Raw genomic sequence first — 15,944 nt, forward strand, 5'->3', positions numbered from 1 at the left:
AGAATCGGCCGTGGCCTTCAAAAGGCCACCTCACAAGCATGGTCCCCAAACCTGTCCCCTTCCCTCTTGTAACCCACGTGTCTTGCCTTGTGACTCTGGAGTCGTGTAGCCAAAGTCAGTCCTGCGACGGCCCCTTTGGCGCCTGGCGGCCTCCTGTCACCCGCCCCGCCCCCGCTCCAGGCCTCTGGGTCTGTCATCTCAGCTCCCGGATTCCCTTCTCCAGGCCACAGGGACAAGGTGGTGTTCCTCACCTTTTCCCTCTCCTCTTAGATGTGGCATTCTGCAAGGCTGGCCCCTGACACAAGCGCTGTGATGAGATTGAATCACCCCCAGGCGAGCTCCCAGAGCGGTGCTCTGCGCTGACCCGGTGCCCTGACCCGGCTCGTGGTCCTAGGCTGCCAAATCCAGGGCCCCTGGAGCGCTGCTTTCCAGTCTTGAGTCACTTAGGCACCCAAGCCTCTGGCAGCTTCTTCCTACGTGTTGTGTTGTTAGAAATACACCAGGGCTGAGGTCTCCTGCCGCCCCGCCCCCCTCACCCGCCTGGCTCCCTCTGCTGGCGCTACCAGCCTGGCCCTGTGCTGGTCACGAACTTGGTGAGGACAGGCCCCAACTCCTTCTTCAAGCCTGCATGCTGCACGCTCCTCTGTTCTCGAAAGCACGCGAATTCGTACTCACCCGAGCACACTCAGCTCAGGACGATCATGAGAAGCGCAGGCATCGCTGCTCCGGGATGAGGCTGGCGGGGGCGCCCCGGCCAGGGCCAGACCCCGACCCTGGCGGTGAGGCAGTGCCCGCTGCGGGGAAGGTCCCCAGCCTCCTGAGACCTCGCGGGGGTGCGAGTGGCAAATGGATCCCTACAGAGCCCGGCACAGTGCTTGGAGGGCGGTCAGGGGGTGGTCTAGCTCTGTGCGTCCCCCCTGCATCTTCAAGTGAGGCCTTGATCGCAGGGGCTGTGGGCCACCGCAGCGTTGCAGGAAGCTCACGGTAGCAGCGCAGCACAGGCACGGGGAGGGCAGCAGCGGGGCCTGGCCAGGGGATCAGCATGAAGGCTGGTGTCCAGTGATGGGGCAGAGAGCCGGGCTGGCCAGAGCAGAGGCGGGGGGCAGAAAAGAAAAGCAGGGGCACAAGGTGGCTGGCCTCTTTGAGGAGGAGCAGCTAGGATAGCTGCCTGGAGGGGGCCGCCTGCGCCGCCATCAGAGGATGGCTGTGTGGGACTCTTGTGGCGTTCTGTGTCACACATGCTAGCGCCGGGCGACTGGCCCCGAGATGGGCATTTTCTCAAACAAGCATGCCTTTGGTCTACTGTAAATGAAGATAACGTGTGAGAAAAGATAACGAAGGCTGCGTGGAGACTAAGATGAGAGTCTCGGGCCTGGGTGGGTGTGAAGTCGTGTGTTACCCGCGTGGCTCGCCTCTCTCTGACCCCAGGGCCTGGCTGTTAGTAATGGTAGCTTGATCGCAAAGCGACTGGAATCAAGTCCCACAAAACAAGAAAATACCCAGTAGGTCCAAGGCTAAGAGGGGAGCTGTTCTCCACCTCGCAGCGGCCTCTGGAATCAGCAACAAACAAGGCAGCTTCCCTTGTTCTGGGGGCCTTTGCCATCGGACTCCCACACTGCCGCCTTCTCTCTCCTTCCTGGGGCCAAAGTCAGGAGTGTGTTCTGAGCCGCTTCTGTGTGGGTTACCGAGCACCCTCGTGTGTTGCAGACACCTGGCTGCCTCCCCCCGCCGCCCCTGCCTTGTCTGACTCTGTCGTCCCTGTCCCTCTGTCCCTCATCCCTCGCATGTGCTCACCTCTCTGGTCACTCACTCTCAGGTCTCGTCTCTCTCTCACCTGTCTCCTACCTTCCCTCTTTGTGCACTGGGGTGGTCACCACTGGCACCCCTGATGGGACGGCTCCCAGACTTCGTGGGGAGGTCATGATGAAACACGCAGGCGTGGCAGGAGTGCAGAGTCTCCAAAAGTCCCCCGCCCAGAGCAAGTGCCCTTCCAGCCAGTCCCTGTAGGATGAAGCCCAGTCTGTGAGTGAAAAGGGTCGGGTGATAGTGCCCCAGGCAGAAGGGACAGCACATGTGTGGCATCTTCCAAAACCTGGAATGTTCGGGAATGCAGGAGGGGAGAAGAGGCAGGACTTGGAGAGGGGTGACCAGGGGAGGCAGGACTTGGTGAGGGGTGACCAGGGGAGGCAGGCTGGGGTTAGACCACACAGGGCCTTGAAGCCAAGGTCAGGATCTTACCTTCAGGCTGGCGGGAAGAAGCCACTGGAGGCTGTTCAGTGGCGTCTCGGAGCCTGGCTGGGGCTCAGGACCCAGGCTGGTGGCTGCTGTGCAGAAGCTGGACCGGGGCCAAGGGGAAGCAGGGGGAGCTCCCCAGACCCCACCCCATACCCCCTTCGCCCCTCAGGTGGCGACTTCCCTCCCCCGTCTGCTTCGCTCCATGAGGGCAATGCCAGGTCTGGGCTGTCTGGGCTGCGGCAGGTGCCCAGGGCAGCTTGTGAGCTGAGCACGGGAGGGAGTGGGTGCTGTGGCCAGAAGAGTCAGGCTGGGAGGCCCCACGGCCCGGGAGCACCCTTCGCATCTCTCTGCTCCGCGCATCAACGGGTGCAGGAATCGGCTGAGGCGGGGGGCGGCGCTGGCGTGGCCGGCAGAGGCTTTGTGAACAGGGATGGGAGCCAGTGGCCCGGGCCCCTCCCCCCGCACTGCCCCCTCCAGGGCCTTCTGCCCGCGCCCATCCTGGCTGATGAAGACACGTGGCTGCCAGGTGCTGGAAGTGCCGGTTTAACAGAAGGGTTTTCAGTTAGCAGCGTGACGTACAGAGATTTAGAAATGGAGGTGCAGGGGGTGTGCGGGGCCATGGCCATCGATGCTGCTGGGTGGTGGCCTCAGTCGAGGCACGCGTTGGGAGCACCCGCTGGGGAGGATGGCCAGGCCACGGCTCGCGGGGAGGGGCCCCTGTGCCCGCGGCGGTGAGGGCGAGGGGCGGGAGGCAGGGACCAGGCTGGGGAGCGGCGGCGGCGCTGACCCGTGTCTCTGCCCGCAGACGCCCATCCACCAGAACCTCAAGGAGTTGCTGGCTGTCCGCGCGGAGCTGCAGAAGCGGGTGGAGGACCTGCAGCGGGAGGTGGCCGCACGCGCCTCGGCCTCGTCTGAGCGGGGCTCCTCGCCGTCACACTCGGTCACGCCCGTGCACACGTCGGTCTGACGCCGCTGTCCCTGCGGCCTGGGCGGGGCGCCTGCGACTTGTCCGATTAAGGCCCGTGCCCGCCGCGTCTCGACGGCGCTTTCCACCAGTGACCGACCGTGTGCTAGGGGACAGCGTAAGTGCTGTTGTGCCGTCAACACCCTTTTCCCTCCTGCCAGCGCTTTCCCAGGGCCGAGTGGGGGACACTCAAGCGAGCGGAACGCAGGGCTCAGGCTCAAGGTGGGGAATCCTTGTGAAAAGCCACCCCACTCCCCTAGAGGCCGTGGCCAGCCCCATGGCTCCTTCCTGCTCTCTGCTCCCCTCCAGGGTTTCTCAGTTAACTCTGTGCCGGGGAAGACAGGCCGTTACCGTCTTCCCCAGGGTCTCCTCGCGCCAGGGGTCCTCCGGTACCACTTCCTGTTGTGTACATATAAGGTATTTTTAAAAAAGAGAAACATGCCTTTATTTTCCTACGTCCTTTTTTTATGTTTAGACTAGTCACCCAAGGAGGCATCTGCTTGACGGGACTGGGTGAGGAATTTTCAAACCAAGCTCATGCTAACTTTTATGTGGTACATTTGAAGCACAATTTGAATGTGGCCACTTAAGGCCACGTGTTCTGTCCTCACCCGACTCTGGGACCTGCCACTTCCCACCGCTGACAGCTCTCTGTCACAGCGGGTCTGCTCTCGCCTGTTATCTGCTGTCTGAAATAATCGTTCTCGTTTTATCGAGATCCCTTCAACTCGGTTTATTCCCGTCACTGCATGTCGGTGTTTTAAAGCAACAACTGTGCTGTGACTTCAGATGCCGAAAGCAGAGCACTCGCCTCCCTCCGTTTCCTCATCTCAGAGCCACTCGGGCCTCTCCTCCCCGTCTCACACCTCCACTCACTGGCTCGGCTCTGGGACTCCATCAGTCTGGGCAGGAATTAATTGACCGTCAGCTGGTCCATCCACTAGAGCTAGAGCTCTGAGCTGCTCCGCGTGGCTCGTCACGCAGAATCTTGCACATTTGCGCCTCGCCCTCCTCCTCCTGGTGCCCAGGGCCGCGCCCATTCCTGCCAGCCCCGCCCGGGACCCCAGCGCTGCAGGAATTAAGCTTGCCTTTGAGTGGGGGGAGCTCATCGGGTCAGACCTGCATGCAACTGCCTTGTAGTATCTGGTTGGTTTCAAATTCCTGGATGCTACCCCAAGCCCTACACAGGGACCTGATTTTTGAAAACATCCTTAAAGGTTTTTTACACTCAAATACTTAGAGAGTAGATGTTTTTTCAACTTGGAACCTTCTGATTCTTATAGAAAATTATCTGGTATCTATAAGGTATCAAATATTTATTCAAGGTAATTTGATAACCTAAAATCGATTCTCCATTTTTATCATCTGGGGGATTTGCTTCTAAACTGTTTTAATTGACGTAACTTTTGATTCATGCTTCCCACATAGCTGAAACCTTATTTACGAAGGGATAAACTGGATTATACATTGACATACTGATTTTTTAAAAATGGGGACCCATTTTTTCCCCAGAAATATCACATAATCCCCAGCTGCACTAAGACTGCCAACCTTGGTGTGGACTGGGGGATGCTTTTGACAGAGCCAGAGAGGCCGAGTGGGTCGTTCTTGCCAATGTCAACGTCCTGGGCCCTAGGAGGACCCCTAGAAGCTCCCATTCCGTTTGAAAGCAGCACAACAGATCATTTTCCTTTGTGTGTTCCTAGCACAAAACTGTTCTAAAACAACTTGAAGTACAGTTTTGTTACCTAAGCACTTCTTTTTTCAGTTTTATTTAAGTGTACTAGAATGTAAAATCTTTATGGTTCAGGTTTTTAAAGACTGGTGCAGTATTGTATTTGCGTCATCTGATGCACAGTATTTCAATCCGTAATTAAAATAATGTTTGCTCTGTGGTCTCATTTTTTGTTGTCCTTTTAAGTTTTTTTTTGGTGATTTTTCCCTTGTGGAAAATTAGTAAGCATTCAATACATGTCATTATATTATATGCCAAGCACAGTTAGTACATGTAAAGAAGTACCCTTACATGATTTAATTCATTTACTAAGTTGTAAGTGCAATTTATCATAAGAGTTGAGTATTTTGGCTGAAATGGGTAACTCTTCTGATTTTAAAATCTGAAACGCCCCTGCACTTTAACCTTGAGAAAATGCTAAAGATGTGAGGAAAGGACTGGACCCCCTGAGAGGCAGGTGTGGCCCCGAGGAAGCAGGGCCAGCTTTCCAGCCCATGAGTCCTAGATCTTAAGTGGGACAGACTTCTGAGAAGCCCTGGGGTCCCCCTCCCCCTGCCCCAGAGTCTCCGGAGGGAATGCTGGCCTTTACGGGGCTATAAGAGGCCTGGACGAAACCACACCAGCCCCTGCGGACCACCCTTCTTCTAAGGCCTGGTGTCCCTTTCCTTCTCCACGCAGCAGTCACTGCAGCCGTAGGCCCCGGCAGCGACGCCCGAGCGACTTCTGCACGGCAGAGTCACGTGGGGGCTGGGTTTGAGGACTCGGTGCTATTTTACTACAAGGCCGCTATGGCAGGAAGGCGCCACCCACCGCAGTGTGAAGCCCAGCCAGCGGCCCCGCATCTTCCTCACGCTCTCCTCTCAGTTTGCAAGGCGCACCGTGTGACAAGCGCACGCCTTGTCCGCAGCAGAGCTCGCTGCATGCGTGGCCCCGGCCCCGCTGCGCTTTCTCGGGCTCAGACAGCCACACGTCACCCAAGTCTACCCAGGCTACCGGCTTTCTTTGAAGAAGGCAGAGCAGTGGGCTTAGGAGTCGCGAGTTGGGGGCCTGCCTCTGCCCCTCCCTACCCCCGTGACGTGGGGCACGGCCTTAGCTCCCTGTGCCACGCAGGGGACCGCCCCCGGGAAGCCCCACACGAAGCCGCACAGCAAGAGGGGAAGTGCAAGAGCCCTAACCCTCTTGAGAAAGGCCCTTGGCTGGCGGGGAGGGGAAGGAGGTCGCCTCCATATAATTAATTAGGAAAAAGCAGCATCGCTTAACAAAGGGAGCGCCTTCACACCGTCAGAATACAGGGGTCCGTTAGGCTCCCTTTCGTTTAATGCGAACAGGAGAGAGCTTACAATTCACAATTAAACACGAGCACAGAGAAAGTACCGGGGATCCTGAGGTCAGTGTCAGCCTCTTCTTCCTCAGAACTGGTACTGACCCCCACCCCAAGCAGCCGAGGCGGTGGGCCTGGCGCTGCTCTCTGGGTGCCACAGGGGGAGGGTGCCCAAGCCGGCTAGGCTGCCCTGCCTCCTTCCCCCAGGGGCTCGGAGTTGCTATCGTAAACACTGAGCCCCCTCTCCCCGCCCCCAGTTAAGCTGACAGTGATCAGATACTGTCAGCTGGCCTTTCTAGCTCACTCACGGTCTCCACTACCGCCTGGGACGGGCAAGCTGGTCGGTGCAGCCTCCAGGTGGACACAGCTACAAGAGCCCCCGGGCATCAGCCAGTGTCGGTCCCCCACACCCCGTCCCAGGATGTGAGCCCTGCAAACGGGTGGGTGGGTGAGTGACTTTCAAGGCCTCTCCGGTCACTGGCACAGGGCTGGGTGCTGGGCTCTGGGCTTGCCACAGAGGGCACCGAGATAGACAAGAGCGTGATGGGTCTCTCTTAACCAAAGTCAGTGCTACTGAGAAAATGGATTTGCAGAGGGCGCTGACTTCACATCACAGATAGGATTTCAGGGTCTTCACCTCAGATGAGCCTCGCCGCAGAGCTGAGGTGGCCCACCGGGGGCGCCATGCCTGGCCATGCCCAGAATCACATGGGCCACGTCACTTCCTAGTCACTGCCGTGACTGTGACTTCTCTATAAATGTCCAAACTTCCCAGTGGCTGGGAGAAAAGCATCTTACCACACACAAGTGCTGCCTCGTCTCCTTCTTTAAAATGCCTGGGAACGTTGGTGAGCAGCCCTCCTAACGCAATGAGCTTCCGAGCACCGCCCTGATCCCTACCCAACTCCTGTTACTCAGGACACGGCCCCTCCCTGGGCCCTGAGGTCACCCTGTTTTGCATTCATAGCTTGCTGTCACCTAAAGTCCCTCAGGGCCGCCTCCAGCCCAGCAGCAGAGGGGTGGGGACATCAGCCCTGGCCAGCCTGGCAGGGACAAGCCTGGCAAAGCTGACAACAGCCTGTCCCACGAGGGCAGGGCGGGGAGGTCCTGGGGACAGGCTGACCTCACCAGCGACCCCTCTGCTGCTCACTTCCGGGAGCCGCACACGATCCAGCCTGCCCGGCGTGAGCCTGCAGGCGGGGGTGTCGGGGGGCCCACGGCATGCCCTGTATAACACGAACACACGAGGCCATCTAAGCTGCGGGGTCTGTTCAGATGTCAACTGTCTCCCTAAGAAGTCGGAGTTGCCTCATCCCGACCTAGCGGAAGTGGAGGGGCTGACACAGCAGTCCTGCAGCATGTGAAGCTGGATTAATAGGACCCCGCCTTCCTGCTGACTCACACGATGCTTCCAGAAGTGCTCTCTGACACCGCAAACTCGTTATCCATAGACGGGGCTCTAGACTCTAGCTCAGCCCGACAGCAGCGCTCCCAGGATCAGGACCACACGTGGGCCTGACAAATGTTCCAGGAAGGCAGCTCTGCTCCAGCCAATCACGACGGCGGCCGCCGGTGCGGGTGCCCGCGGGCCCCCACGCGCTGTCCGTCAGAGGACAGGCAGGGTGACTAGAGACTCGCCGAGTCAGGTGAGCTCCCACACCAAACCAACGTCCCTTTCCCCTCCCCTCCCCACCATGTACATCTTTAGGCAACCAACGGGCATGCTTCAGGCTCTGATGCTCATTCTTGACATCTGTAGCTTTTGCTACCAAAATAAGCACACACGCCCCCAGCCCCAGTAGAAAACTCACTGAACTAATCTTGTCAGCCTGGAGACCACGTCCGGTCCCACAGCATCATACGGGAATTAGGCCTGAGAGCCACAGCCTCCTACACATCCAGAAGATTCCTGAACTCTCAAGGCAGGGATACTGTGACATGCACGTTTTCACTTAAATGAAAAGCCACCACTTGCACCAGCGCTTAGGAAGCCCAGCGGCATAAGGGCTGGAGCTGGAACGAAGGACAGAAATAAAAACACCCCTGGGTGTGGCATGTGAGCGGTGTCACCCGGCGCTCACCGGTGTGCTCCTGCGGCTGAAAGCCGCCCAGCGAGGCAGTGCAGCGTGCAGGGGATGGCAGGGCCCTGGGTTCAGACTCTTGCCCTGCAGCACGCGTGTCCTCTGGCTGCCCTCCGCTCGGTCTCCCCCTCCCCAGCTCACTAAGGATTTCCGCAGCAAGGCTCTCCGGAGGCCCTGCGGCAGGGCGGGCGCACGAGCCAAACTCACGAACACCCAGAGCTCGTCCGGAAAACTGAGAACGACAAGAAGCCAATGACATCGAAGGAGCAGCGTGGCAGCCGTGGGTCCAAACGAAACAAGGAGCTGGGTCCCAAGCAGCGGCCCTGTGTGCCCACAGCCTGCCTGGCGGGGCAGGGCCTCGCATCCTCAGCCCCTTAGATCCGGGGCGGCTCCGGCGGCAGTGGCTCCGCGGACTGCGTCTGCAGTGCTGAGTATTTCACTAGGGACAGGAGAAACCCGTCAGGAAGGAGTCATGTCCACCCCACACGAAGACACAGAGACATGATCATGTCCTTTCCTGGGCACAGAAATCCGGTTCCCTGCGTGTCTGTCCCAGACAACTGGCCCCTGGCGCCCGCTGTGGCCCTGGAGACGAGCTCGGCCTCTACTTCCTCATCTGTAAAGTGGGAATGGTCCCGGCACAGTGGCTGGGAGCAGTTTTTGCGATTTTTTTCTATTTTTTGGCCACGCCGCCTGGCTTGTGGGATCTCCGTTTCCTGACCAGGGATTGAACCCGGGACCCGGCAGTGAAAGCACCGAATCCTAACCACTGGACCACCAGGGAATTCCCAAGGGAGGAGTACTTTAAATAAAGCAGTAACACAGCACCTGGCCCATGGTAGGTACCAACACAGTGGTGGCCAAGACTTGAAAACATGAGTACAGTGACTGCAGCTGTAGAGTCCCTTTTCCCACGTTTGAAACCCAGGGCTAGCGAATCCATCCGGCATCCTATCCTAAGCGACCGGATGCCCCCCCCCCCCCGCCAGTGCGCCCATGGCAGCCCCGGGCGGTCCCTTCCGGCCGCAGCCTCAGCGCCCAGCCCAGCAAAGGCACACCTGGGCTCCTGCCTCTCCCGCCCACCCCGGCCTGGAAGCCCTTCCCCGGCCTCGGCTGACGACAAGCGGCCTTTCCTGGTCGCCTCGTTGGCATTCTGGGGCCACAGGCTGCATCTGCCTTGAGAGGTTGGCCACTCCAGGCCGGCAGCCTGGCGTCTCGCAGCCTGTAACCGCTGGCGGCTCACCGCAGCCGGCAAGTGCCTGACGATCACAGGACGGCGGGGGTGGGCCTCCCTCTTGCCTGTGGCAGTTTTCAGATGGAAAGGGCCCGGGTCGAGGTCTAAAGGATCCCCACAGCTTCCGCCGGCATCTGGCTGGCGCGAGTCTGTCTCCGCGGGCGGGGAGCAGAGGCTGAGCCCTCACGGTGAGCAGACGGCCCTGGCTGTGCTCCCCGTGTCCCTGGCATCAGCCCATCGTTCTGGCTGGGAGTTCTAGAAATGGCCACCTCTGAGCATCCCTGCTTTCCTAGCCCAGGTCTGCTCGGTGCCGGGCCCAGCCGCTAGGAGGCCTTCAGCAAGACAGTGACCTGGAGGTCCTCACCTTGGGGCTCCTCACACACAACGGCCTCCGGGTTCTCCCCCTTCACGTAGTCCGCACTGAGACCCTCTGCAAAAGGCAAAGGGCGGAGTTGGTGACTGACGCGGAAGCAAAGGGTCCCCGGCCACGAGGCAGAACGCCTGACCAGGCCCTCCGTTATGGTGAGAAAGCCCAACCCCCTTGACGAACTCAGACCCCTGCAGCCCGGGCCACCCAAACGTCTCTGTCCCCGCATCTGGGTGCAGAGCGGCCGGGAACGTGTTGCCCTGCCCCGGACCTCTCGTCCTCCCCCCTGATGTGACATGCGGCAAAGTCCCCGACACCCATCCCCATTGGCAGGTGCCACCACGTTGTGAGACTGTGGGCCACACGGCAGCTCCGCCCAGCAGAGGGGCACCGGATGGCAGGGCTCAGCGCCACCCCTGGGTCCATGTGCTGGCCCAGGAGCCAGGGAGGCCAAGAGGGAGCCCGGCACCGCGTGAGTGACTGATGGAGAAGGGGCGAGGCAGATGGCTGGATGGGCTCCGCTGGGCAGCAGGAAGAAGTTTGTCCCAGCCCCAGAGTGGAGGGCCCAGGACCCACGGACGGCTGCTCTGGTCCAGTGAGTTATTTGGGCTTCCTCCCCACCTGCGTCCAAGAGGGACCTGGGGACTCTACAAAGCAACCTCTGCAGGCCAGCACTCAGGCCACTGAGTGGACCCCACCCCTGCCGCTGCGTGGGGGGACTCAGAGGCCATGTCTTAGCCCTGGATAAGCCGGGGACTGGAAGCCTCATCAGAGTCCTGGGCCTGTGGGAAACTCGGGCCACAGTTCTAACCAACCGACTGAGCAGGCGCCAGCGTAAGTCACTCCGCCATCCCGGGCTGCATTCAGGCTCCTCACCTGCCTGCCCTGGTGCTCGCCGGGCTCAAGGCGGGCGCCAGATGGGCCCAGGGAAAATGCGGGTGTCGCTTGGCGGCAGGTGTGGGGTGGGATGGGTGACAGAGCCAGTGGAAGCTGTTCCCAGCGGATGGGCCAGGGCCAGGAGGAGCGCCCTGAGCCTCCTGATCTCTGTGCAGCTGCCTGCGGGCAGGCCTCTGGGTGCTTCGCAGGGGTGACCGCCAGTGGGCGTGAGTCCTGAACAGGACCTCCACGCCCGCCCCAGCACCCCGAAACGCACGTGGAAAACTAAAGATGGTCGTGGTTTCAGCCAGGTCGGTGAGCACAAGGGGACGGGGGCGCGGGGTGGAGAGCGGCGACAAGGAACGAGAGAAATGGGGAGGGGAGGGGAGGGGAGGGGGGGTGGACATGAAGTGTAGAGGCCAAAGCGGAAGAGGAAGATGAGTAAGTCAAAGCACGTCGTTACCTTGACCTTCTGCTGCATCTGAAGGCAAGACACAAAGCTTAGGACCCTGGAGCAAGAACTCAGCCCCCGGCAACAAGCCACGTGGGCTTTCCACGCGACACGCCGACCCTTGGCGCTGAGGGCAGAGACATGGGGAGCAGAGGGTCCCCCAGGCCGGGACCCCTTTGGTGGCAGTCAATACCGCAAGCCCCCGAGCACCACTGCGGGGTCAGGCCCTCCTAGCAGTCACATGCCATCCCCCAGGGCGTCCCCGTGCACCGGGTGCAGGGCAGCTTCTGCTCCACCTTCCCTGACTTACTTCCCCGAGGAGATGGTTGAGGCCACTCTGGGCGGACGCTTAACAGAAAGCGTGGGCATGGGAGGTCCTGTCCCCCAGCTTCTCAGGGGATTAACCACCCAACGGACGTCCATGGGGCTCCTCCTGATGCCAGCCCAGCCTAGGTGCCAGGGACACATCAGTGGCTGAAACACACACAGCCCCCCACGGAGAGCGATGGGCTGGGGGGTGGGGCAGCGGCCGCGGACACAAGCCCACAAGCCCCGTCCCGCCCCAGCGGCGGCACGGCGGGGCAGCAGGGGGCGCTGTGGCAGCGTGCAAGGCAGACATCTCCTCTGGCCCACAGGCTGGGAGGGCGGGAAGGCTGCCTGGGAGGGGGTCCCAGGCCTGAAGGAAGAGGGCTGCTAGGGGAGTAAACGGGACGCCGGGCGGGATGCTGGAGCAAGCGGCGCCCACTCGGGGAAGTCAGTGCGGCTGTGGACAGGCTTCTGGGGACGCGTCCACGGGCAGGGAAGAGAAGCGATGCGGTTGGAGCCAAACCATGAAGGGCTGTGAATGTGAAGCCCAGGGGCTGGGCCGGGAGGAAGTGCATTTGAAATGGGTCCCGCAGGCTGCTCAGAGCAGGGAGAGTGGTGGGGGAGGCCGGGGCAGGCGGGGGGCTGATGGAACCATCCAGATGGAGGCCCGGGCGGTGGAGAGGTGCGGCCCAAGAGCAGAGCTGCGCACGAGCCCCGGGAACAGGGACCCCGCTGATGTCACATCAGGGGACGTAGGACCCAGGAGGGCTGGTGGGATTCATAAGGGGAGGCGGGAGCGGATACAACTTACACACTTGAAAGAAAATGTTGGTAGCACAGCGGGCGGACACAGAAGCAACGGGGGGCTTTTTCAAATGTGGGGGTGCGCCGCACTCCGTTCCCTTCTAAGGAAACTGGGGTGATGGTGGTACTCGCACGAGCGTCCAGCTGAGGGGCTCAGGACAGTGTGGGTTTAGCAATGACAAGGACATCACCGACAGACTAAGGGAAAAGGACCGGGGGGAGGGTCACCCGGGTCACCCACCCTCAGACGGAACGGGCGGCTGGGAGAGGCCCTCAGGTTCCGTGAGCTTCCTGGGAGCCCGTGGGAGCCCCCGTCAGCCCTGCAAGCACGCCGGGCCCCCTGGCCTGGGCCCCCGGCACCCAGCCCAGCAACATAACACCCTCACCTCCAGGCCAGCCCCCAGAGAGAGAGGTCACATGCACGTCCTCCAGCCTTGCTGCCACAGGGCTTTTCACTGTCAGCTACGCCCCTTCTTTTTCGTTTGTTCTCTCCCAAACGCCACACCAATCGCTCAACTCTACGTACTAAGGCCTTCATGTTCTCACATTTTATTGGGTTTTGCCCGCTAATCCAGTTTGCAAAACCTCACATCTGTTTGTTTCAGGAAGCAAGTGTGAAAATGTACTTTCACCTGAGTGCCCCCACCAGGACAGACACACAGTCCAGAATCCATCTATTCTTGGCTTTGGACATCAACCTCTTTCTCCCTCCTTGTTCCCATCTACTGGCACCCCTTCCCTTCTAGACTCACCGCTTCCCGTCTTGAGTGAGTTCCTTCAACAATCCCCTCAGCCTCTGTCTCCTCAGCTATAAAATGAGGGTGCCCGGCACGGCTGCCCCATCGGGCTGTGGGAGTGCTCAGGGTGGTGACCCACACTCAGTGTCGGGCGCTGGCGAGCGTGGAGCGCCTGGGAAGCCATGCTTACTATAAGTTTAGGCCCAGCTTTTCGTTTCTCGTTTACCCAACATGCGTTTTAAAGTCTCAAAAGCCATCCCGTGGCACACGAGCCACTGGCCCAGCTCTGCAGTGGGCATGTATTTGCCAACCGTGGATTGCACGCATGTCACTGTTAGGGTCACAATGCTGAACTGGGGTGAATGGTGGCCGCTAAAGGCTATGTTCACGTCCTCACCCCTGGAACCTGTGGATGTGACCTTCTTTGGAAAAAGGGTCTTTGCAGATGTGACGAAGTTAAGGATCTCAAGATGGGATCATCCTGGATTTAGGGTGGGGCCCACACCTAAATGACAAGTGCCCTTTAAGAGACAGAAGATGACACAGACACAGAGGAAAAGGCCACCTGAAGACAGACGCAGAGATTGGAGTGATGCAGCCATAAGCCAGAAGAGGAAGGAAGGCTCCTCCCCTAGAGCCTCCAGAAGGAACCAGCACTGCTGCCACCTTGATCTTGGATTTCTGGCCTCCAGAACCATGAGAGAATAGATCTGTTGTTTTAAGTCTCTTGAGCTGGGACAAGTGATAGCTCTAAGGCCAACCCAGCCTCCAGCTCTGCACTCCCTCTCACTCTTCCTGTTCACACCACTCTACAGCCAAGCTTTTGGCACGACAGCAAGTGGGTGGGAACTCAAGCAGGGCAGCCGTGAACAGCTGTGCAGGTCGTGCGCTGAGATGTGAACCCTGTCCCTGGAGCACCGATATGCACAGCCTGTGGCGCACCAAACACAATGGAGACGGCAGCAATGTCCACACACAAAGCATTCTGGGACCCAAGTCGTTTCCTGGGAAGCTCAGGTCCAGGCTAGAATTAAGTGCAGAGGCCCAGAGCAAGGGAAGGGGAAGCCTCACAGGGGATGGTCCTGAGCTGCAGGAAAGAGGAAAACTATGGCTGAGTCAGGGTCTCTCACTTGAACTAAAAATCGCCTGTCTTCAACCAGAGACACTCTTGGCAACAGCAACACATCGACACTGTGCTTATGAAACCATCGATAATGGCATCCCCACGGGGCTCCCCCCGACACGGGCTCCCCCCGACACGGGGCTCCCCCGACACAGGGCTCCCGTGGGTGGGCGTCTCAGACACATTCCATCTGTAACTATTCAGTTCACACACCTCGGATAGAGTCACAGCTACAGCCTAAAATGAAAGCCGCCTATGTTACGAAGCTGGTGTGTAACGTTGCGGGGCGGGGACCACACTCTCCTCTTCCTTTAAAACAATTCATGATTCTCTGGCTCACGGGGAGAAGCGGGGGGCGCTCAGGCAGCGGGCAGCGGCGCCTTGGGATCTGAGAGGGAGGGGAGGGCTGCCAGGACCTCCGAGGTCCCGGGGATGCCTGCCTTCTGCCTCCGAAGGGCCCAGGGTGAGGTCTGGGGCCACGTGGATATCCAGGGGCTCTCCTGTTCTATGAGAAACCCAGGGCTCACCCTTGGAAGATCAAGGTCACTGGGCCCAGCCCAGTCCTCTCTTCCAGGCCGCTTTCACTTCAGTTTGGCCGACGTCTGTCCCCAAGGGTTTTAAAAAGTGCAGCGCCACCTCCACCTCAGCCCGGGGAGATCTGCTGAGGAGGTGTCTTGGGCAGGCTGTGGAAGGTTACTGAATCTTAACTTGCTCGGGGTTCTGCCCCTTCCCCTCCAAAGCCCTGGCCCCTCTGTTCACGTCGAGCAGCCAGCGGGAGGGTGCAGGCGGCCGCAGGGCAGGTCCACTTACGCTGAATGCTGAAGCAGAACTTCTTCTGCTGGTAGGAGATGTAGCTGGAGACAGCGCCGATCAGGGCCATGGCCAGAGCGCTGGCCACGCCGGCAATGGTGCCGGTCTCTGCTGACATGCCTGGGGAAGGCAGAGAGGCGGGGTCAAGCCCAGGACACCACAGGGATTGGCTCAGGCACCTGGCTCTCCTCTACCGGCGAGCTAAGCTGGTTCTAGGGCCCGTGACCCCCAAGCCAGTGTGCGGGGCTGTGCCACTTATACCGAAGGGCGGAAAATGACACAGTGTGCCCATGGGTCTACCAAGTACTTCCCGTTTTCCGTAAGGATTTCCATTTTGAGCGGCTTGAAAGGTGGCCGTGGAGGCGCTGCAGCCTCCACCCCGCCAGCTGAGGCTCAGATAGGCCAGCGGGCTGCCCCTGGGGCCACTTCCCCGGGATCCAGAGCTTCACGCTCAATCCCTTTAAATGGCTGCATTCCTCTGCTGGTGGCCTCACTGACGGGTCTCTACCAGGAACCGTCACGGGAGGGTCGGGAAGACCAGCTCTGAGACGAAAGCGGGCCAGTTTGTGGTTTCCAGCGGAAACCTCGGGACTCAAACTCACCGGATCCTGAGTCGTCCTCGCTGCCATACTGGCCATCACCTGCAGAAAGGACAAAGCCGTCAGTGTCCTCCGTGACCACCTGCTCGGCGTCGGGAGGGACAGCTCCTTCCCGACTGGCTGAGCCTTCCGGGTCCACCTCTGCCCCAGGCCCTGCCAGCACAGCCCCTGTGGGCTCTGTCCTGACTGTAGCAAGACCTGCTTCCTTATGCCTGTCACCTGCCAAAGCCCAGGTGGGACGTTTTATTTTTGAAGTGACAGCGACTGTGCACTGAGAACGTGTTAACATCCTGGCTCTTCA

At 59.8% G+C, this 15,944-nt stretch overlaps 2 protein-coding genes across 11 annotated transcripts in view; one reads left to right on the top strand and one right to left on the bottom strand.

Annotated features, from left to right (window-relative positions):
* Window positions 1-5,366, top strand: part of MTMR1 (myotubularin related protein 1) — a 72,122-nt gene extending 66,756 nt beyond the window's left edge. For 8 of the 10 annotated variants that reach the window (XM_082680879.1, XM_082680887.1, XM_082680886.1 and 5 more), the window contains one exon: window positions 3,041-5,366. In XM_082680879.1, coding sequence (XP_082537005.1) covers window positions 3,041-3,202 — 162 coding nt within the window. In that variant the 3' untranslated portion in view covers window positions 3,203-5,366. The remainder of the gene's footprint in view (window positions 1-3,040) is intronic. The other 2 variants (XM_082680888.1, XM_082680880.1) reach the window with 1 other exon arrangement.
* Window positions 5,367-6,216: 850 nt separating this feature from the next.
* The window catches only part of CD99L2 (CD99 molecule like 2), a 111,213-nt gene continuing 101,485 nt past the window's right edge, over window positions 6,217-15,944 (bottom strand). Inside the window, exons 8-11 of the mRNA XM_082681952.1 lie at window positions 15,647-15,685; window positions 15,045-15,164; window positions 9,935-10,000; window positions 6,217-8,775 (exon numbers count right to left, since the gene is read on the bottom strand). Of these exons, the coding sequence (XP_082538078.1) occupies window positions 8,711-8,775; window positions 9,935-10,000; window positions 15,045-15,164; window positions 15,647-15,685 (290 nt within the window). The 3' untranslated portion in view covers window positions 6,217-8,710. The remainder of the gene's footprint in view (window positions 8,776-9,934; window positions 10,001-15,044; window positions 15,165-15,646; window positions 15,686-15,944) is intronic.

The sequence above is a fragment of the Grampus griseus genome, assembly GCF_964374135.1.
Source record: "Grampus griseus genome assembly, chromosome: X".
In the NCBI taxonomy this organism is placed as follows: Eukaryota; Metazoa; Chordata; class Mammalia; order Artiodactyla; family Delphinidae; genus Grampus; species Grampus griseus.